The following is a 21,411-nucleotide window of genomic DNA, read 5'->3' on the forward strand; positions in this document are numbered from 1 at the left end:
TATTATAAGGCTGCGTTACTTTAAATGACCGTATTGTGTATATAAATTTTACCTTAATTATTAAATTAATTAAATAAGATTTGAAATAATGATTAGATTGATTTATTATAATTAAGATTTATATTAAAATTAAATCATGATTTCTAATTTACCCCTTTGATCATTATACTTTGAGTAGTAAAAAATGATAATTCTAGTTGAAAATATTATTTTTACATTTTATATTATATATTTAAATTTTATTTGTTTAAATATAATTTATGATTAAATATTTTATAATGTTCCTTTAATTTTTAGAAAATAATTTTTTAATTTAAAATAAATACATACATAATTTTTGAAGTGCTTAATATTTTTTTATAATATAAAATGTAATAATACTGAATTATCTCAAATATAAGATCAAACGTTTTTAGTTAATAATAATTATTTAAAAAGTTTATATTTAATTTTGTTATTATTCTATTTATTCTATTTTTTATAAAAAATTCTTTTAAATATTTCTTTTTACACTTCAATAATTATAAATGTATCTATTTAATTAGGATAATATAAATGTAAATTAAAAATATGATTTTATAAATTATTTAGTAAATAATTTATGTTAATATATGACTTTAAATAATTATATGAAATAATATAATAGGTGAGATGAGTAATTTTTGTAGTTTGAGTTAAGTTAGATGGTAGGATAAAAAAATCATACCAACTAAAAGAGATTAAAAATAATCCATGATTAATAATTAAAATGGTCCCATATATTTATTATGATTGGCAAAATTTCTAGTAAATATTTGATAGAGTATGATTAATTAATAACATGTGCATTGTAGATTGGCCTTTTTTAGAGATGTAAAACCAATTTAATATTTTTTTGACTTCATGGATCGAATCAGATCAAGCAGGAGATTCGTATCAAAAAAGTAATCAATGAAACAATCTCACATGAGTTTTTTTTGGTTAAAATATCTATCTTTTAAATTTGTCACCATCCAACTATATCATTTATTTTTATTGTAATTGCAGATGTTGCAAATGGTTAGCATGAATTCAATGTTATTTTCCTTTAGAAAATAAAAATTCTCTGATTTCATTGGCACACTAATTTTTAATTGATATTTTTTTCCCAAAATTTTACGCACGCACATAGATTATATCCTAGCCTATTAAAATTTTCCCCAAATCAAATTTTAATTACTAGACTGTATCGTTTAAAATTCTTCAAAATATTTTACATGATAGCTTAAACTGATGAACTCATAATACTTTAACGATGTGTTTGGATTGATAAATTTCAAATGTATTTTTATTATTTAGGAAAGTAAGACAATAAACTCCAAATCTCTCTCTTACAAGTTTATATAGTATTCGTGTTAATTAAGATGTATTTCAAGTTGACTCAATGATGATGTAATTTGAAATTCATTCTACTATGTACTAATAATGTATAAACAAGTAAAATATAAATTTAAGATTTGATTTATTGTTTTATTTTAAATAATAAAATCATAATCAAAATTCATTAAACATAACTTTATGTTATCTAAATAAGAAAATGATTTTTAAATATTTATTTGGTTTTGGTAGTATTCAGCCCCAATGATACAAAAGGGTATTTAAAAAGACTAGCCCACTTCATACTACCAGGCCTTGTTAGCTGCTACATAACTTGGCGGGCCCAGTTCCTAATACCTTTATTTTAAGATTTTGAAACTCTGACAACTTGAAGAAACTCTTTTATTATACATAACTGAATCAATTATGTCCTGCATATTGGAAAAGTCGATCCTACCAGTGTGGGTAGTGTTGCATCTGAAATCCTACCAGTGTCATGTGGTAAACATGGGTCATGGATGTCGGTTATCGGTGCGGGAAACATGAAGTTATGGAGCAAAATAGTCATCCATATCTATTCTATTTTATCAAGTGTGAGAACATGATGGGACACCAACTTTTTTTCCAAGTTTATCCTCGTACGATACTAATATTACACTTTTTTTTAAGTTTCAACACACAAATTTTTTTTATTTCAACAATTCAAATATCAATTTAATCTCTTTATAATTTGTCAAATTTCACTTTAGTCCATCGATAATAATAAAAAAGACTATACACACATGCATCGCGTGTGCAGAGTAACTAGTGCTTATGAATTGTCTAATATACTGTAATTACACTGAGTTGGAAAGGAGGATTGATGGAAAAAATTAACCTTAACTTATCCAAAATTCAAATCAACTACACCGAAAGAGAATTAAAATTTCAAGCCCTGGTCCAATTGAGACCAAAATCAAACTACAGTATTTACACCAATCCCCACCTAAATGTACAAAAATTGTTGAAGAACATGAATCCCAACTTAATATAGCCTTTGTCTCTTACCAAAAGGGACACAGGCACTAGCATTTAGCCCCGAAGGCATCGGAGAACCATTACTCAGACATGATCCGGACGCCAGATTCGCAAAAGTCAACATGGGTGCTGAAAAAACTTGGGACGACCCACAAGACATCTGTGAGTAAGGCTGAAGATTTAGCAATCTTTGAGGCAAAAGTGCTGAATTAGGTGGCGGTTTCTGAGCAAAAATATCGGTGTCACGTCCTTTGATCGACACCGGAGGAATGTGAGCCGGATGAAGCTGTGGAGGATTCCGCCACCTAGGCAGCGGCCCAGCCATGAAAAGCGTGTGAAGAAGTGGCCCGGCATCAAGAACAGCCTGCAGAAACTTCCCTTGCTGAGGCAAAGGTCTTCCCCTAACAAGATTGTCTATTGCAAACGAGCCTTCGTCGAACCTCGGCAAGACCTCGGAGGTCACACGGCTGTTGGAAATAGTTACATTTGGTTCTTGGACCAAAGGGTGGTTGTTAACGACAAAGTTGATGTTTGTGAATTCAGGAGACGGGATGGAATCAAAAAGGCAATCCACAGGGGAGGAACTGTGTGAGTGGTAGTTGTATGTTTCTGAGACGCTATTGGATTCTGTTACGCTGGAATTGGCTTTTGCTGCAGGTTTTTTGACAGGGCTATCAACATGAAAATGGGGGAAGGATGGTATGTTCTTTTCTGTGGTGTTGAGCAGGTTTTGGAGTTGATTCTTGGCTTCATCTCTTTCTTTTAAGGCAAACTTTAGCAGGTAGATTAACTCATTGTTCTTCCTTACTTCCTCCTTTGCTTCGGCCTTCAACTTTTCGAGTTCGAGGGACGTCACCAGAAGCTTCTGTCCCAGTTGCTCTGCCTCATGATACTGCGTAGTAAGATAATTTCTTGTTAGAAAGAAGAAAAGAAAGCGTAATTCCCAAAAAAACCATAAAGTCAGAAACATTAAGTTTCAGGAATATAAGCCAGACAAGATAAACTAGAAATTTTATCAAGGGAACGAAAAAAAACTATGATCATTTGATACTTATCATAAAAAGACAGAGCATCAAGTGTGGAGTGGATCCCAAAATTGATAACAAGTTTTTCAAAGTAGGACAAAAAGATTCAAACTTTACCAAAAAACCATTCGAATCTCTACATAGAAAGAAAACACTTGCACAAGATCTACACTTACACCGACACAGAATACAGGGGTGGTTTTCTCCACCAAACAACAGTCTCGATTAAAATGGGACTCAAGGAGGAATTTCGAGTTTAAAGCCAATTCTTCACAGCGAAATCTTAGACTAAATGTCATTCAGTGCAAAAAACAAAAACTATAACTTGGAAATGAGACTCAATCCAGAAATAAAAAAAAGGTGACAAAAAAACAAGAAACGAAGCGTAATTTTAAGAGGTTCACCTCTTCGTATCCCCATAAATTAGTCATATCTCCCATCGCCGTTCTTTGTGAAATGATATGTTCTTGAATAACAGTGAGAAAGAAAAGGAAATCTTTTTGTAGAAAAGGGAGTTATGAGTGAGAAGAATTTGAGGCTTATATAGAGTGGAAAGTTTAATAAAAGACAAAGAATCAGCAACCTTAGAACAAAACAAAGGTTTTTGAAGAATATTATTTCTGTGAAATTAGATTAAATTATCACAAGAAGCCACGAAACAAACCATTTCACATTTGAATATTTTGGAAGATTAAAAAAAAAAAAAACTGATATGGAATCCAGAAAACTTTCTAAAATAAAAAATGGAAACCCCATCGCTAACTCTCCTCTGAATTCTCAAAGGAAGAAATTGAATTTTCCCTCGTTTTAGGAACCTTGTCTTCTGTTACTACTTAGATCAATTTATTGTGTAATTATTTAATTTTATATTCAATATGACCTATAATAAACTAAATAATATTATGAACTATCTATCAATAATTTTTTTATGTAAACATAATCAATAATAATAATTTCTGCATTTATAAAAAAAGATATATATATATATAATATATATATAGATTAAAAAAATAAATCTAAATTTTAATATGAAAAAATATAGGCTCATACGTTTTTAATTAAGGTAATTATACATAGGGTTAATGGGGAATGAAACAAATAAAATTTAAAAATAAGAATCCAAGATCAACTTAAATTATATATAGAAGAGATCGAGTTTACTTATTTTCAAATTCATTGCTTTGGCAACTTATATACCAATATTTTTGGAAGCTTAAACTCATAATTAAAAAATTTTTTAGTTCTGATTTCTATCTTAGTCAATTGCTAAATCCAATTAGGTTTTCCTTAATTATTACCTTGACATTAGCCTTTCCATTTATTGTGTGTCCTAGAGAAGTGCGAATTTGAAATTAAGTAAGGTAATTTGACAGTTCAAAATTTCTTTGGCTCCAAAAAGTGAGCTAAATCAGTAGATATAGATTATATTAATGTTTTCTTTTTTGGAGGGGGAATTGAATTAAAAATAACATAAGTTAATTTTTGGAAATGTCACACAAGTTGTGAGAACCTGGCTAATTAATACTAATATAGACCAGGACATTTAATTTCTGTAAATGAGAAAGTGAAACAGTAAATTCCTTGTTTATCCCCATAACTAGCTTGTAAACAAAAAAAAAATGGTCCATATTATATATTAAGTCATATATTTTTTAAAATTGAAAGTAGATTTAAAATAAATGATATGATTAGAGACAAAGATTTATTATTTACACTTGTTACAGTATACTTACTTTTAAAATGTTGTGGGATATGTATCAGCTATCAATCAATTTTATGACATATCAATTTTATGAGATATATCTTCTTCTACTCGACTTAACTCATGAAAATTATTACTTTTTACACAAACAAATATTATTTTTCATGATAAATATAGATCGAGTCGACTCGTATCACAGAAATATACAAGTGATATTGTATCACAGTAGACATACTATATATAAGTTAATTTTTTAACAATGGAATTTGTTATCACGTCGGTAATTTAATGACAAAATTCTCAAATTTCATCACTACTCGACGACGGAATATCATATTTGATGTTAATATTTAACAACATAATATTCTGTCGCCAAATATTTGCGACAAGAAGTTTGATTATGTTGCAATATAACGATGAAATCAAGTTTCACTCGTTATATTGGTCCGCGACGCTAAATACTTTGATAGTCACTATTCTGTCGCTAATACCTTTCCATCGTTATTTGCATTTTTTGTGGTGACACTATATTTTCACGAAATGTAAAATAGAAATTTCCCTGATTTATCATGTTCGAAAATTCTAGCTAATTTTTTTAAATAAAAATCATGTCATTTTATCGACTCGTTTAAGAGTCATATATGAGTATACATTCTCTAAGATAAAATAATTACATTTTTTATATGATGAAAATGACCGTAAAATATTTATATTCATCCATGTATATATCCCTAAATCCTGCAAAATAATCTCAACAAAACCAGGATCCGAAAAGATCACTTTTTTCTTGACTTTTATGTTTATGTTTACTTTAATTTTTTTAATATATAAACTGATTTCATATATTTAAGCAACGGGCTTATGGTTTTAAGCATGAAATTTAGAATTATTAGGATGATATTCAATATTCATAGTGATATATTGAATCCCCTAACTTTTCAAAGCTTTAAGATTTTTCCGCATCAATTTAATATTCTTTGAAAAATATATAAACAAATTAAATTTTAATTTTTCACAGTAATTGTACCCCTGGTAATAATTGTAGTGTTAAAACATTATAGAATAGAAGATAAGGCCATAAAAGGACCAAAATTTGACAAGAAACTGAACGTGGCTGATGTATTCCATTCCAATGGATAATAGCATTACAAATTTATTAATCCCCGACAAGCCGCATCCTTAGATTTTGAGCCATTACATTTTATATATGTAAAACTTCATACACAAATAACCATTTATTTGGATGTAAAAAATTTCAAGCCTATTTGACACCAAAATCTCAAATTCAGACAAAATCTCGAAGTTGAGACCAATCGTAACAAATCTCCTCCTGCAACTAAAAAAACCACAAATTTGTCATTGATCTTATCCCTTTAATATTAATAAATTTTTTTTGAAAAATAATTTAATTACACATAATTAGCAAATATCTTTCGATGTTCACTTATGACTAAAAATTTGGTTAGTTTTGAATATGGTTTCGGTGGCAAGAATGTGATTGTGCAAGAAAATGGACAATATTAAGGCTTAAATAATTATTCATACGAGGATTAAATTATTTGTACGAAGAGGACAAAGTTTAATATCTATATTTTAATGAACACAAAGTATGTAGGTTTGAATATATGTGTATACAATGTATCTAGTCTCGTGCTTTGTTTGTCAATACATAGCTGTTGAAGCAACGCGCTTTCAAACATGAATGTTTTGTATATACATAGTAAACGCATTATAATTCCCCACCTCCAAAGCTTTCCCAAAAATTTAGAAGTTTAATAAATAAAATAGTATAAAAAGTTTGAATGAATCATTTTTTTTTGGATATAAAATTTTGACATGTTCAATGATCTCACGAATTAAGTGAGACGGTTCGATCCGATTAGTATCTTCAATGAAAATTAATATTTTTGAAAAAAAATAATAATATTTTCGGTAAAATCTACATATATTACCTACTATTTGTTCATAATGTAACCAATTAAAAAATGATACTTTTGCATTGAAAATAATATTTTTGACATAAAAAAAAATATTTTTTATGAGTCGAATCAGATTCACATTAGTTTTTATGAATTGATTAGATATGTAATTGGCCGTAAGTCCAATCATAAGCAAGATATGTTCATCATTATGTATGACCAGTGTTCTAAGAAGCCCGTTTAAGCGGTGCTCAAGCTTAAAGCTCGACAAAAACGTCCCGTTTCGGAGAAAAGCGGAAAAAAACGGTTAAACAGTAGTTTGACCGAATTAAACGTAATTAAGACGTTTAATTAAGTGTGCTTAAGCACAATTAATCGCATATATTTATTTTTAATTTTTTTTATTTTGAAGGTATGTCTTTTTATTTTAAAATAATAAATTAGGTGATGTTTATGTTTTAATTTTAATTATGATTAAGCATGTCTGATAATGATTTAACAAATATTTAGAATTTTTTAATGTGGTCTAGTTGTAAAAACAAATAAAGATTGCAATTTTGATATTTTTATGTTTTTATAAATATGAGAATTAATATATCAGACTTAAATTTATCATATTTATGTGTTATTTTATCTATTTATTGGTTTGAGATAATTACAATAACACTAAAAATAAAAAAAACTTTTTTCACGCTTAAGCTTGAAAAGCTTGGAGCTCGACATCCGCGTTTCGGGACGCTTCACGTTTTTTAGAACCTTGTGTATGATAATAATTAAAAAATTCCTATTGCAGCCTAAAATAATCTATAATTTATTCACCATTATTGGAACAGAACAACATAGTTAAAAAATTCCTAGCATTTATTAGGGTTTTGTAGCACTGGAGGAGCGATAGGCCCTCAGCTTTTTAACTTTTCTCTTTATAGAATGGATTCATTAAAGATCCTTTGAGCGCAACGGTCTGAAAAAGCATAAGCAATCTGTACCAATTTCCACTTCAAAAGTCCCAAACGGGTAACGACTTTAACTGTTTCTCTTACAATGTGCAGGATTTTTCATCTCAAAAAAACATGGCCGAGAGGTCTAATTTCGATGTATTTATATACGATGATCGGTCGACCATTTAAACCGTAAAATATAAAATATTGATTGATCTTATATTTTTTGTTTTCAAGTGAGATGATGGTCGATCATCTTATACAAAACAAAAATCGAGAGTAAATATCTCGGTGTAACATAGACTCACATTTATTTTTTGGATAATTAAAAAATTCATCAACATGTTGAAACTAAAACATAGATTTTGCGTTTGATCGTTATTAAGCTTTCTATTTCATTTGTACGATGAAATAAAGAAGATAACCAAACCAAAAATCGAATAACTAAAGTTAATAGAATACTACGCTAATATTTCACAAGGAATATTAGCATCATAAATCTAAAATCAAATGATACATATTCTTTCCGGTCGATTGGGTCGTGCATAGTTTGTCAAATATAAGTTTATCCGACCGCCTAGTGATCTGCGGGCCATTTCATTAAACCCGAGAGCACACAACCAAAATTATATTTGTGCCCTCGTAAAATTATACACAAATTTTGAGAATATTTTATTATAAGAATATATCCTCCAATCACCTCCTAGAATAGAAAAAAGATCCACACCACCATACACAATCCATAAAAAATGTATAAAGCATAATATATAGTTTTTAATCAATTATTTATCGGGACACATATAATAATGAGGGAAAAAAACTAAAGCACGCACTAAAATATTAATATGTTGCGCGGCGGCACATGGTAAGGTAGGTATTTAAGTCATGTGCGCAGCCGCTCGTGCAATGACACGTGTCCATCCCACGTAGCTTTGTGAGGCTTGCGTGTAAGCGTCTCTTTCTTTGACACTTGGTGCATGGACCGTGTCCAGTGGCACATGCTACCTCTTCTATTTTATTCTATTATTATTATTATTATTAAAAAAATCAAATAAATATTTAATAATAATGATAGGCTGCACATGCTAACAACATAGGATCATTTGCATTTGGACAGTGGTGGGTGATGTATATACGGCAAACGCTTGGATTATTAATGGGCGTGGTGCACATTCTAACTTATTATCTGTTTATTACTACTATTTTGTACTTAATTTTTTCGGAAAGATATATTTTTGTGCGTCGACTCGAGTTCGACGTAACTTCTACTTGATCGAACTTGATAAGTGATTTATTTATCTCCTTGTTTCGCAGGTTGAATTTGAATATATGTGTAAGATTAATATATGATAAGTCATGCATGTACTAACTAGTCTTAGGAAAAAAATGTTTTGGAATATACTCGAGTTTGAATTACCAGTCAAATACGGAAATACAAATATGTTCCATTTAAGTTGATACCAACATTAGAATTGGATGTCATGTCATTAATTAATTTTGCAGACAAGTTTGGTGAATGAGTAAGTGCATGGCTGGCAACATTTACACTATGTAAACCTGAGCCTTGTACAGTTTGGTCACATTACCTAATTGAGAGACTAATTGGGATAAATCGATGGTCAAATATGGCCTTTTTGCATGATTATTGCATGAAGAAAAGTTGTTCCAAAGCTTGAAAATCCTATGGAATTCATACTCGAAAATATGCTCCTTTTTAACCGGACATCCATGGTTTTATATATTTCCATTGAGCTCGTACTACTAGTGTACTACATATATTTACATGCTGCGTGTTGTTTTTATTTGGAGAAGAGAAGATTAGAACTTTGGATTATAGATAAAAATTCAACATAAATATCGAACCTCCCATGCATTATGATATAAATTATTGAAGGGCCACTCTATTTATATAATTAATAATCATAGAAATAAATGTATTCGAATTTGGCTAATTAATATCCATCTACTTGTAACATTTCAAGTAAAATAATTTTGTTTTTTTTTTTTTTCATTTGGGCTTCATTTGGTTGTAAATGTCTGATATATGGGTTGATCGTGGATCTTAAAGGGAAATTTAAAAAGGCTAACGGGCAAGATACTTCTAAGTACTATTGGTTTGTTCCATATGATATCACGAGCAATTACTATGACTTCAGATTGAATACAATACACCTCATCTAGTGTCAATATTTCATTCGTAGAAACGACGATATCAAATTTTTTTAATGCACGTTAATCCAAAAGTTGCAGATACAACTTGTTGATGTCGACTGCATTTCCCTGATTCTAGAAATTTAAATTTATTGGTGGTATATTATTCTTATAATAATAATTGCCTGTATATTTTTCCAAAACTAACAATATGATATCAATTTTATGGTTGCTTGAGAATTAACGGAGAACGCGTCAAGTCAATCTTGAAAACTCGATCATCGAACCATCTTGAATTCCGATTCAGTTAGGTTTTCATGAATTTGACTACCCAATATATTGAACAAGAAAGAACATGAACACACACACACACACACACATATATATATATATATATATACCTTTCTTATATTTTGGATTTGCAATGAGTTAGTGATATTTCTTATCCCACGTAGTAATATTTAAAATTAGTATGGCAACTTGATTAATAATTTTTCTAAAACGAGTACGAATACAAATAATTTGCTATAGGGGTCCCATTGTGCAGTTATGCAGGTCCTGCCCGGGCCTGGGGAGTGAAATAATGATAGTAGAGACGGTCACCATAATGGAACATCGGATAATATGTGATATACATGGCAAAATGTTACGTGCATGAGAGCCACCTCTTGAACCTGCAGGGCAAAGTGGTACATGACGGAAGCCAATTTTTGAACCTGTAGAAATCACCTCTAGATTTCTGATGCTGGTGCATTGAGAGGTCATGCCATGACGAGGTCGTCGCGTTCTGAAGGAAGAGTGGTTGTAGTAATACTCTTGTCCTACATGGTAAAACTTAAAGATTTAAAATTAGTTTATAATAAGCTACAATAGATTTCTATAGCAACTTAGATTAATCATTTTCCTAAATGGTTGACAAATATAAGTATTTGATATAAAGACCTATTGTGCAGTCAAACAGGTCCGGACCCAGGCCTTGACATACAAAGTTAAGAAAAGCACATTAAAGTGTAGACCTAAATATTCATATATGTAATGCTTATTTAAGCTCTACAAAATCATATTTCTTCTCGTTGAGTGAATTTCAAATCTATTTCACATAGTTATTTTTTAAAAAAAAAAATCGTCTTCATATTAAGTTATGTAATTTAAATAGTAATTGTGCTATATTAAGTTTTTTCCAAAACTAACAATATTATATCAATTTTATCGTTGCTTGAGAATTAACGGAGAATGTGTTAAGTCAATCTTGAAAACTCGATCATCGAACCATCTTGAATTCCGGTTGAGTTGGGTTTTCATGAATTTGACTACCCAATATATTGAACAAGAAAGAATATGAACCTTGATATATAAAGACCTTTCTTATATTTTGGCTTTGGAATGAATTAGTGATATTACTTGTTCCACGTGGTAAAATTACTCAAAGATTTAAAATTAGTTTATAATATGATACAATGGACTTCTATAGCAAGTTGGTTAATAATTTTCGTAAAACGAGTACGAATACAAATTAAAGCATTTGTTATAAGGGTCTTTTGTGCAGTTATGCAGGCCCGGACCCGGGCCTGGGCGTGACATAATGATAGCAGAGATGGTCACCATAATGGAACATCGGATAATAAGAGTGATATGCGGGGAAAAATATTACGTACATGAGAGTCACCTCTTGAACCTGCGGGGCAAAACATGACGGAAGCCACTTCTTGAACCTGTAGAAGTCACCTCTAGATTTCTGATGCTGGTGCATCGAAAGGTCATGCCATGATGGGGTCGTCGCGTTCTGGAGCAAGAGTGGTTGTAATACCTCTTGTCCTACATTATAAAACTTAAAAAATTTAAAACTAGTTTATAATAAGCTACAATTGATTTCTATAGCAACTTAGATTAATCATTTTCCTAAATGGATAACGAATATAAGTATTTGCTATAAGTGCCTATTGTACAGTCAAGCAGACTCAGACCCAGTGCGTGACATACAAAATCAAGAAGAGCACATTAAAGTGTCGACCTAATATTCATATATGTGAGGCTTATTTAAGCTCTACAAAATCATATTTCTTCTCGTTGAGTGAATTTCAAATCTATTTCACATGGTTGTTTTTTTTTTAAAAAAAATCGTCTTCATATCAAGTTAAGTAATTTCAATAGTAATTGTGTTATATTTCAGATATATCCAAGATGTATGATATTTAAAATTCATCTATCAAATCTTCATTAAACCAAATCCAATCCATCATTTTAAATTAGATCCATCGATGCAAGTACAACTTCAAAGATAATAGGACGTTAGATATTTGAGAGTTTGAAACTTCCCTCCACTTAAATAAGATTAAAGATTGATAAAATGGTTAAACAAAGTCACAACGACTTATGCTTCATGAAAATCGACAGAATATCTTCTGCATCGAGGAAAAATGAAATTCCAGTGGATTTAATCCAACTTTCTCCATCAATGAAGTTCCTCACTGTAAACTTGGCGGCCTCAACTCTGGAGTTGATAACATGTGACCATTTGACTCTCTGGTGGGTACTTGCACCAGGTCCTCGGTTACTATATTCGGCATTATACACTTTGTCCAAACCAACTCCTTCCCACTCCAACCAGCCCCTGGGATCGATTAGTTTGTAAAGAAAACTTTGCGTTACACCGTTGTGGAATGATTTTTCCAAGGTCTGCCTAAAAATGTCTTCACGTTCAACTCCTTTAGCAAATCAGGCGTACCTGAAAAACTGCAATTTTGCATCACAGTGCCAGACTCCTGATTTGGTGTCTCTTTGCCTTGTGCCGTGATGGTGTTTGATTTCCCGGCTGATGGCTTGCGTGCGTAGATGTTGCAATTTTGGAAGACAACTTTTGCCTCACCAAATATAAAATCTACAGTACCATAAACTTCGCAATCCCGATAAAACTGGGCACCAGACTGAGGATTCAATGTGTCTTGATACCCAAGGAAGCGACACCTATGGAACGCCGAATGGTGGCCATAGTTGCTTAGAGCAACTGCTTGAGACATATTTGGACCAGCAGTGTTCTCAAACGTTATATATCTTGCAACAAATCCATCAGCACTGATTCCTATAACACATGTAACAAAACCGATTATATTGATAGAGCAACCGCTAACTGGTTTCCACAACTTTCAGTTGAAAAAAAACGAAGCTATGAAACTACTTACGGATTGTTGCTGTCTGGTCAGTTTTCCAGCCCATTTTAGCGCTTTTATTACCAGATATTTTCGTGACATCCATTCCATCACCTATGAAATACAAATTAATCTTTTGTGGGGTAATAATTATGTTTTCGTAGTAAACACCTGCTTTTATTTTGATAACAGTCCTTTGGAGACTTTTGTTCGGAGCTGCGGCGACAGCTTGAGTAATAGTGGTGAAATTTCCTTGTCCATCTTTGGACACTATCAAAGTCAATTTTGCTAATGCACATTGTATCACAAAGATGAGGGCGAGTGCAATGCAAATGAGATTCTTGAACATCGGCTCCATAATTGCTTCTTCCACCTTGGTTCCTGTTAAGAAATTGCAGTGCTTTACGTAAATGATAATCGGGTATATAGAGAGAATCTATGGTATATTTACAGGTTTAAGCAGCTTATTTTGTTTCCACGTTTATTCCAGAACGCATGAAGTTCCTTCGACTTACCTAATGTTGCGAGTGTCATGCTCCTTCAATTCTTCAACACATTCGATAAGTTGTACATTAATTGAGCCAATGATGGTATGTATACAAAAGTATTATTTAAAGATGTATATATATCTACACAGCCATCATCATAAGCTCAGTAGACTGATCAAGCATGGTATCCTCGTTTTGTGAATGAAAAAAACAAATCTAAACCATCTCCTTGTCCCAAATCCTTCGTCCACCCCAGATTTATAAGGTATAGAAACTTTAGTTTGCATGCATCTGGTTTTCGTAAATCACACATAATGCACACACGTTAATCTTTTGGAGGAATAGACAGTAAAAACTTATAGACCCAAACAAAACTTTCAGATGCTCCGACACATGAACTAAGAAAATTTCTCACATGACTTAAAATTTAACAAGGAAAACACGAATAATCCCTGACCTTTCAATCGAGAGTCTTCTTTCTATCTGTTGGTCTAACTGCTACTCAAGTTGCACAAACAAGCTACACACACAGCTCAATTTGCGTTGATTTAAATTAAGCATATAATGTCACATGAACTAATGAATTGCTGCATACATATTTATGCAAATAATGCCATGATATATCAAAGTCGTTTTTCCTTGGTTTAGCTAGTTTTTCTTAAATTGAATAGAAGTTAGATTGATGAAAAAGTTCCATTATTGTTTATTTTGCAGAATGCATATGCATTAATCCGCAGTTTTCTAGTGCTAAACGTGTTTCGTGGAGATAATGGATTAGTGCAACAATAGAATATATATATAGATATAGTATAGGTGTAAATTAAGCCAGACATCTTAAACATACAAGAGACTAGCAGAATAATCTTTTTGCTTTTTCAAGTCATTCATTGTAAAATCAGTAAATAATTTTTCTTAAAATAATAATTGATATCAGATTATGGTTTAAGGCAGCCATTTCCATGTTCAATTAATTATTGCCCTCAATTCCTTTATTTGAGAATAGATTTGAATTCTGTATATTTGAAATTCTAATCTTATTAAATCTTATTTGGATGGACATTATTTTTCAATTAAAATATCGATGGAGAAAATTCATTTTCAAATTCATGAAAAGGCATTGTTGGAAACATGAGAACACGTATTCCTACTTCACACACACACACACACACACTCTCTCTCTCTCTCTCTCTCTCTCTCACTGAGGGAGAGTTGTCTCAACTTTATATAATTTTGGGTAAAAATGTTGGTTTCAAACATTTTTGTTTTGAAACCAAATTGCATTGCTCGTGGCTCTGCAGCAGAACGTGCTTATGTTCCGTTTTAATTTTCGGTTGCTCCATGTCTTAGCTATGGCGTCACACTATTAGAGGAAGTATTATTTTTTTCCTTAAATTCTGGTATAAAGGTTGTTTCATAATTATCATTAAAATGTATATACAATTTGATGCATGGTCGAACTAGCCTGTGTATAGGTTTAATTCATAAACTTTAAGCGTGAATTTTTATTTATAACTATCATCCGCACACGTCCCATGACAGGAAAATGGTAAAGTTCGGGGTAAATGGAATACATCTCCGATCTTTGTGAACTATCAAAATAACTGAGTCTTATGTAAAAAAAACCCCTGTGATTTTTAAAAAGATGTTGGGATTTAATAGCCCAATCACTAAGGGGAATAATGACTCCAGAAAAGTTAGCAGCCCAGCATTCCCATGCTATTGTTCATATTGACATGGTATAGGGCAACATCTTAAATCCTAACAAAAGATATACAACGATCGAAAAAAATTCTCAATGTTAGTGAATAATGTCATTTTGAATCATGCTTTATGAAATCGATACAATATTTTGTGCAATAGTTGCTAAAGAAACAAAATAAGCACTGATATCTGACAATGGAGATTTGCGGGACGGTGGTTCGGCAAAACAGTCTTCACAGTCTCCTGGTGCTATGGAAGAAAAACTCAGGTGATTAGCCGATTCTTCAAAATCACTTGACTTGAAAGAATATATTGCTCCTTGAATATCAGCTATTGAGTGATTATAGTCCATGCTACATAATGTAAGACACGCGTGAATGATTGGATCAGACGTGGTTTTGTTCAATTTAAGGATAAGTTCTGAGATTTGGTTTGCCTTGACTAGGGTCGTGTTGATCATAATAAGAGCAAGATTTTTGGAGTTGGCATTGAGACTACGAGGATCGGATTTTAAAGCAGAAACACACAAACTGTAATTGTTTGTTTTCTTGCAAATTCGCTGTATCAAAGCAACGTTTTTGTTGCTTGACATGCCCATAACTTGGGTGAAAAACAAGAGAATTAAGAAGACTTGGGTCGCCGGAAGAGAAGACATTTGGGGTATTTTTTAGGATGCTTGTAAATGGTAGTACTATGGGTTACTTTATATAAGCAACAGGAGACGAGAATAGCAGCATATTTCGTGGAATTAATAGAACAAGATTTTGTCAATCATATATGATACATAAAATATGGCATCTTTAAAAAATCAATATTATTAATTTGACCAATATTTAATATATGGATGAAAAATATTTTCAAAGAGTATGTTTTTTTGAGACGGTCTCACGTATCTTTATTTGTGAACATGCCTATATTTAAAATAAAAATAATATTTTTGAAATAAAAAATAATATTTTTTAATGAGTCACAAGAATTTTTATGTTTTCAAAATTGCTTTGCCTTTTGAATTATGCTGACTACCAAATTTTATTATCTTCCAATCTGTGCAAGAGGCAAGATTGGATGGAAAAATTGATATAATAATCTATATTATATTATTCGTTAAGAAATCATTTCAATATATATACACACAAATATATATAGACGGTCTCACGGGTCATATTTTGTGAGACATATATCTTATTTGAGTCATCCATGAAAAAATATTACTTTTTATTCTAAGAGTATTATTTTTTATTATGAATATCGATATCTATTTCACAGATAAAGATTCGTGAGACCGTCTCAAAAGAGATTTACTATATATATAGAATCATTAAAGCACGCCAATTTTTCTTTAAAAAAATATGTTTATCATTCATTACTAGACTTGTTTTAATAAGAAAAGAAAACTATTGTGACACATACAATTATATTTTCTATTGAACTTTATATATATATATATATATATATATATATATATATATATATATATAGACACACACACGATATTATTGGATATCTCTACTAAATTAATAAGCACTAAGTTTCGAAGTCTTGTATTATGAAAATGCACTTCATTTTCTCAATGAAAAAAAAGAGAGAAAAGTACTTTTCCATTTTAGCTTAATAAAATGATTTTTTTCCCAATAGTTTCGAATAGAAGAGGAAGTAGACACTTTGCCATAATAAGCATTGCAACGTCAAAAAATTCAAAATAATACTTTAATGACAATAATAAAAAAAACACTAATAGAACGTAGACTTTTATAATTTATTAAAATAAAAAATAATCGAACTATATAATAATAAATAGATAGAAATAAACATACTTATTATATTAAGACATTTATGAGTAATAAATAATATTAAACATGCTTATTATATTAAGATAAGAATCATCTAATATGTCAAATTTAATTTAATCGATAAATTAAAAAAAAAATTAATCATAATAATTTATCTTCAAATGTTACGAAAAAACTAGGGGTTCAATCGGGTCGGGTGGGTCGGGTTTCGGGTCAACCCATACAATTTTTTTTTTCAACCCGAACCTGAAGCAACCCGAAAACCCCCAACCCAGACATGAACCCGTCTAACCCGACTCAACCCGTCTAACCCGAATTTTAATTATTTTTTAATTTTTTTTAAAAAAAATTCAAAAAAATAAAAAATAATAATAATATTTTAATTTAAACACATAATAACAAAATTTCCGATTTAAATTTGAAAAGTTTAATTGTATAAAATTAAAAGTATATTTACTAAATCAAATAAACAATTGTTAAAAAAATAAAAAAATATATAAAATAAATATTAAATTATGAAAATTTATCATATAAATATACAATAAATTTTATTCAAACATATAATATATAAAAATATAGGTAATATTTAAAAAAAATTCAGGTCAACCCGCGACCCAACCCGTAACCCGTCTAACCTGACACTAACCCGAACCCACCCAACCCGAACCCGAAAAACCTCAACATGAACATGATTTTTTTCGTGTTGGGTCGTATCGTGTTGACGAGTCGTGTTGCATTTTGCCATCCCTAGAAAAAATAACATGACAGAGAATTTTTAATAACCAAATTCGGATAAACGGAAACTGCCAAGAGAACAAATCATTCGAGCAATTATAATCCTTGTGAATCATCACAACACGCTCTTTGTAGCGACAGTTTGCTTTTGGTAACCTTCGCTACATGATTTCACAACTATTATACCAGTATAATGCCTCCTAAATTTGATACGTATGGGCGGATCCGAGCTCACATCAAGAGTCCAAGCCCATCATTCCGAGCCTATATCAAGAGTCCAAGCCCATGATCCTTAGTACTGTCTGAGCCTACCAAGGAACATGGAAGGCCGAGCCCACCAAGTGGTCGGGAATTCCGAGGCCTAACATGACTGAAAGATATGGAGATATTCTCGTTAATAGATAAGGGTCCCGATAAATGCGGGATTCGGGTAAATCTAACCAAGATGAGGCAATAGCCCTAGCCGCCATTGAGATAGCTAGAGTCCTAGTGTTTGAAATCCCTTATCTCAATTAAAGTTCTATCTGGATAGGAGTTCTACTCTGGCACTAAAGCTCATCCTCCCCTTATAAATACCAGGTATTGACATACGGTTTGACTCATTTACACTCTCTTATTCACTCAGCACTATTATATTTCGCATTTAAGTTTTATTCCCGAGACTGACTTAAGCATCAAAGGAGTCACATCAGACAATCTTTCAGCGCCCCCTAACCCTATTCTCATATGTGCATATCTCAGGAGACCGATCTGACTCGTTCAGCCGTGAAGATTTGAAGACCCGCTCTACAGAACGAACCCGCTGAAAAATTTTGGTATCATCAATTGGCGCCGACGGTGGGAAATTGAAGAAAAAGAGATAAGATGGTGAATGTTGAAGATATGGTCAATGGGAGCGAAAGAGACCAGAATACTAAAGGTAGCCAAAGCCTCACTGTCACGCCCCGCGACCGGGGTTAGTCGATAATGGCGTTATTCATCAATCACACAATCGAAAAACAACCAGCCTCGTAACACAGTATAGACCGAAACCAGTTTATTTCATAAATACCATAAAAATAGAATCATCTTTACAATAGTAACTCTGAAAACGATAAAAATTTGCGGAAGCGTTTTTAACTCGAATTAAAAACTCACAAGAACATATTCTTAATTAAAATTCTTTATGCGTCCACTATAAGCCCAAAAACTGGCGTCTGATTCTTTTTTCTCTATTTCTTCTTCTGATTTATCTGGGGAGGGTAGAGTAGTGGGGACCGTTCGAGCACAATATAACAACATGCATAAAATTTCGAAATCACATGACTTACATAACATCATTCAAATCACATGCATAACATTTACCAAATACTGAGATTTCTCAACTTTCAATGATTTACTGATATCAGTCCCTAATTTTTACTCATCTAAGGGGGTGAGGCCATATAGCAGTTACATCCCCACCGTGTAAGGGTCATATCATGGTTGGGATTCCCACCCATATCGAGTTGAATCCTCACATTGTCAAAACATAACTCATGCCAAAAATCTTAACCAGAAGGGGTAGAAGAATAATTTGCACTCGACCGAATTTAAAACACACGAAATGCATAACCGAAATTTACACATTTAAAACAAGCCCACTTACCTTAATCCTTGAAGAAAAACAAGAAGAATTCAAAAATCCTAGAAGAATCATGCAACCGACACTTCGAAAACGCAACAGCACATCGACCGAAAAATCAGCCGTCTTGAAAAATTCTTTGCGCCTTATTGAACCGTTGGATCGGGCTCAAAATTTCATAGTACGTTCAAACATTCGTCAAATAAATTATGCACGATGGAGATCGGGTTTGAAAGTCGTTTTAAACTGTATATGGATTAAAAATCGTAGGTACACTGTTACCCGCATAGAATCAGAGCAGTTTTTTACGAAGGCTATAAACCAAAAACTAACTGTCAGATTTGGCCGAAATTTGGATATGTTATTCGAAAAATATGGAAGCACATTTTGAACAGTGGAAACCGAATTTCAAGTATCCGAGCGAGAGAAACAAATTTCTGAACTTGGACAGAATTTTGATGACTCGTGCAGAATTTTTGGGAGGAAATTTCGAAAATAATGAAGAGAAAACTCGAAAATTGAGGTGTAAATTCTAAATAGGAGCTTCTCCTATTTATAGAAAGGTGGATGTGATACAGATCATGTGTTATCTCCTCGTTTAAACTCTGAATTAAATCTTGAATCTAGGATAACTTATTATCTCTTATCTATCTCATCATCCTTATCCAAATATCTATATTAATTATCTCTTATCTTATTTCAATAACTTGTATTTATATATCCCAAAATTTACATGCTTATATCAAAAAATTTCTTAGATCATGATCTATTTATTTATCTCAAGTTGAAAATATAAACACAATATTATCTTAAATTTCGAGCTTCAAAAATATTGTACACGATATAATTATTCAATAACTTTAGATAATCTTGCAAATCTTACATCTTATAATGATATAGATACTCGAAGATTGGGCAAATCCTAGTACCATTAAATTACAAAATATTATCACGATTATGCAAAAGACTTGGATTTTACATCCCTCCCTCCTTATGGGAAGTTTCGTCATCGAAACTTTGATTTGCTTGGTCTAAGAAGATGTACGGGTATTGATCACGTATTTTCTATTCTAGTTCCCAAGTGACATCTCCTTCAGTATGACTAGAAAATCATCTAAAATTTCTAAATCATATCCCAATAATTTTTTACAGACATCTTAATAACAAAAGTGTTGACTTACTAATAATTTCAATTATACTTGTAACATTATAATTTATTATTATTACTTCTATTATTGCATCCAATGATATGACTTCTATTGAACCATAATTATTAGAATAATTGATTCTACAAAAACTTACTGTAACCCAATAGTCGTATATCTCATAATCATAATTTGATAAACTATTTGTCTTATGAGAGAGGAAAACCCAAATAAAAACTTTTTGAATCCAAACGTAGCCCAATAATGTAACTCTCACTGAAATCCAAAAAAAATCAATATCAACTTTTCAATAGAACATTTAATATAAAGACTAGTCTAATAATCAATCCAATATAAATCACAAAAATCATTTCTTAAATTTTATATCAACCATGTAATGCATAAGCTGGATCCCAATTATTATTGTTTCCTATCCCAATGCTTGTAGTAATGTAAAATTCTTAAAAGTCAAACTATAACTCAATACGGTCAACCTTAAGTAAACCTCAAAAGTATTATCTTAAAAGATAAAAATCAAAATTCCAATTGATCATTTCACATAAACTCTAATCTCAAATTTTCTTTTCTTTTTCTAATACTAAATCTTAATTTTCAATCAAGACCATGAAACTGGTTTTGCTTAACGATTTCTCAAATCACGATTGCCCTGATAGTGAGGCTAGAATCATCTTACCCATGTTTTTCCGACTTAAAGC

At 31.4% G+C, this 21,411-nt stretch overlaps 3 protein-coding genes across 3 annotated transcripts; all 3 read right to left on the reverse strand.

Moving 5' to 3' along the window:
- Positions 1-2,207: 2,207 nt before the first annotated feature.
- LOC142519710 (uncharacterized) lies at positions 2,208-4,144 on the reverse strand. Its single transcript, XM_075622740.1, has 2 exons — positions 3,782-4,144; positions 2,208-3,244 (listed from the first exon to the last, which is right to left on the reverse strand). Exons 1-2 carry the CDS (start codon positions 3,815-3,817, stop codon positions 2,360-2,362), a joined length of 921 nt encoding a protein of 306 aa, XP_075478855.1. The 5' UTR covers positions 3,818-4,144; the 3' UTR covers positions 2,208-2,359.
- An 8,388-nt stretch (positions 4,145-12,532) lies between these two features.
- Positions 12,533-13,602, reverse strand: LOC142519716 (pectinesterase-like). The gene is made up of 2 exons (XM_075622746.1): positions 13,267-13,602; positions 12,533-13,166 (listed from the first exon to the last, which is right to left on the reverse strand). Exons 1-2 carry the CDS (start codon positions 13,589-13,591, stop codon positions 12,733-12,735), a joined length of 759 nt encoding a protein of 252 aa, XP_075478861.1. The 5' UTR covers positions 13,592-13,602; the 3' UTR covers positions 12,533-12,732.
- A 1,928-nt stretch (positions 13,603-15,530) lies between these two features.
- Positions 15,531-16,083, reverse strand: LOC142519722 (pectinesterase inhibitor-like). Its single transcript, XM_075622752.1, has one exon. It carries the CDS (start codon positions 16,075-16,077, stop codon positions 15,550-15,552), a length of 528 nt encoding a protein of 175 aa, XP_075478867.1. The 5' UTR covers positions 16,078-16,083; the 3' UTR covers positions 15,531-15,549.
- Positions 16,084-21,411: the final 5,328 nt, after the last annotated feature.

The sequence above is a fragment of the Primulina tabacum genome, chromosome 1 (genome assembly GCF_025594145.1).
Source record: "Primulina tabacum isolate GXHZ01 chromosome 1, ASM2559414v2, whole genome shotgun sequence".
NCBI classification, from domain to species: Eukaryota; Viridiplantae; Streptophyta; class Magnoliopsida; order Lamiales; family Gesneriaceae; genus Primulina; species Primulina tabacum.

Coding starts and splice junctions, on each gene's coding strand:
- LOC142519722 (XM_075622752.1), bottom strand. CDS start 16,077: ATGTCTTCTCTTCCGGCGACCCAAGTCTTCTTAATTCTCTTGTTTTTC.
- LOC142519710 (XM_075622740.1), bottom strand. CDS start 3,817: ATGGGAGATATGACTAATTTATGGGGATACGAAGAG. Junction 3,245..3,781: donor ATTTATGGGGATACGAAGAG/GTGAACCTCTTA, acceptor CTTACTACGCAG/TATCATGAGGCAGAGCAACT.
- LOC142519716 (XM_075622746.1), bottom strand. CDS start 13,591: ATGGAGCCGATGTTCAAGAATCTCATTTGCATTGCACTCGCCCTCATC. Junction 13,167..13,266: donor TGACCAGACAGCAACAATCC/GTAAGTAGTTTC, acceptor CATGTGTTATAG/GAATCAGTGCTGATGGATTT.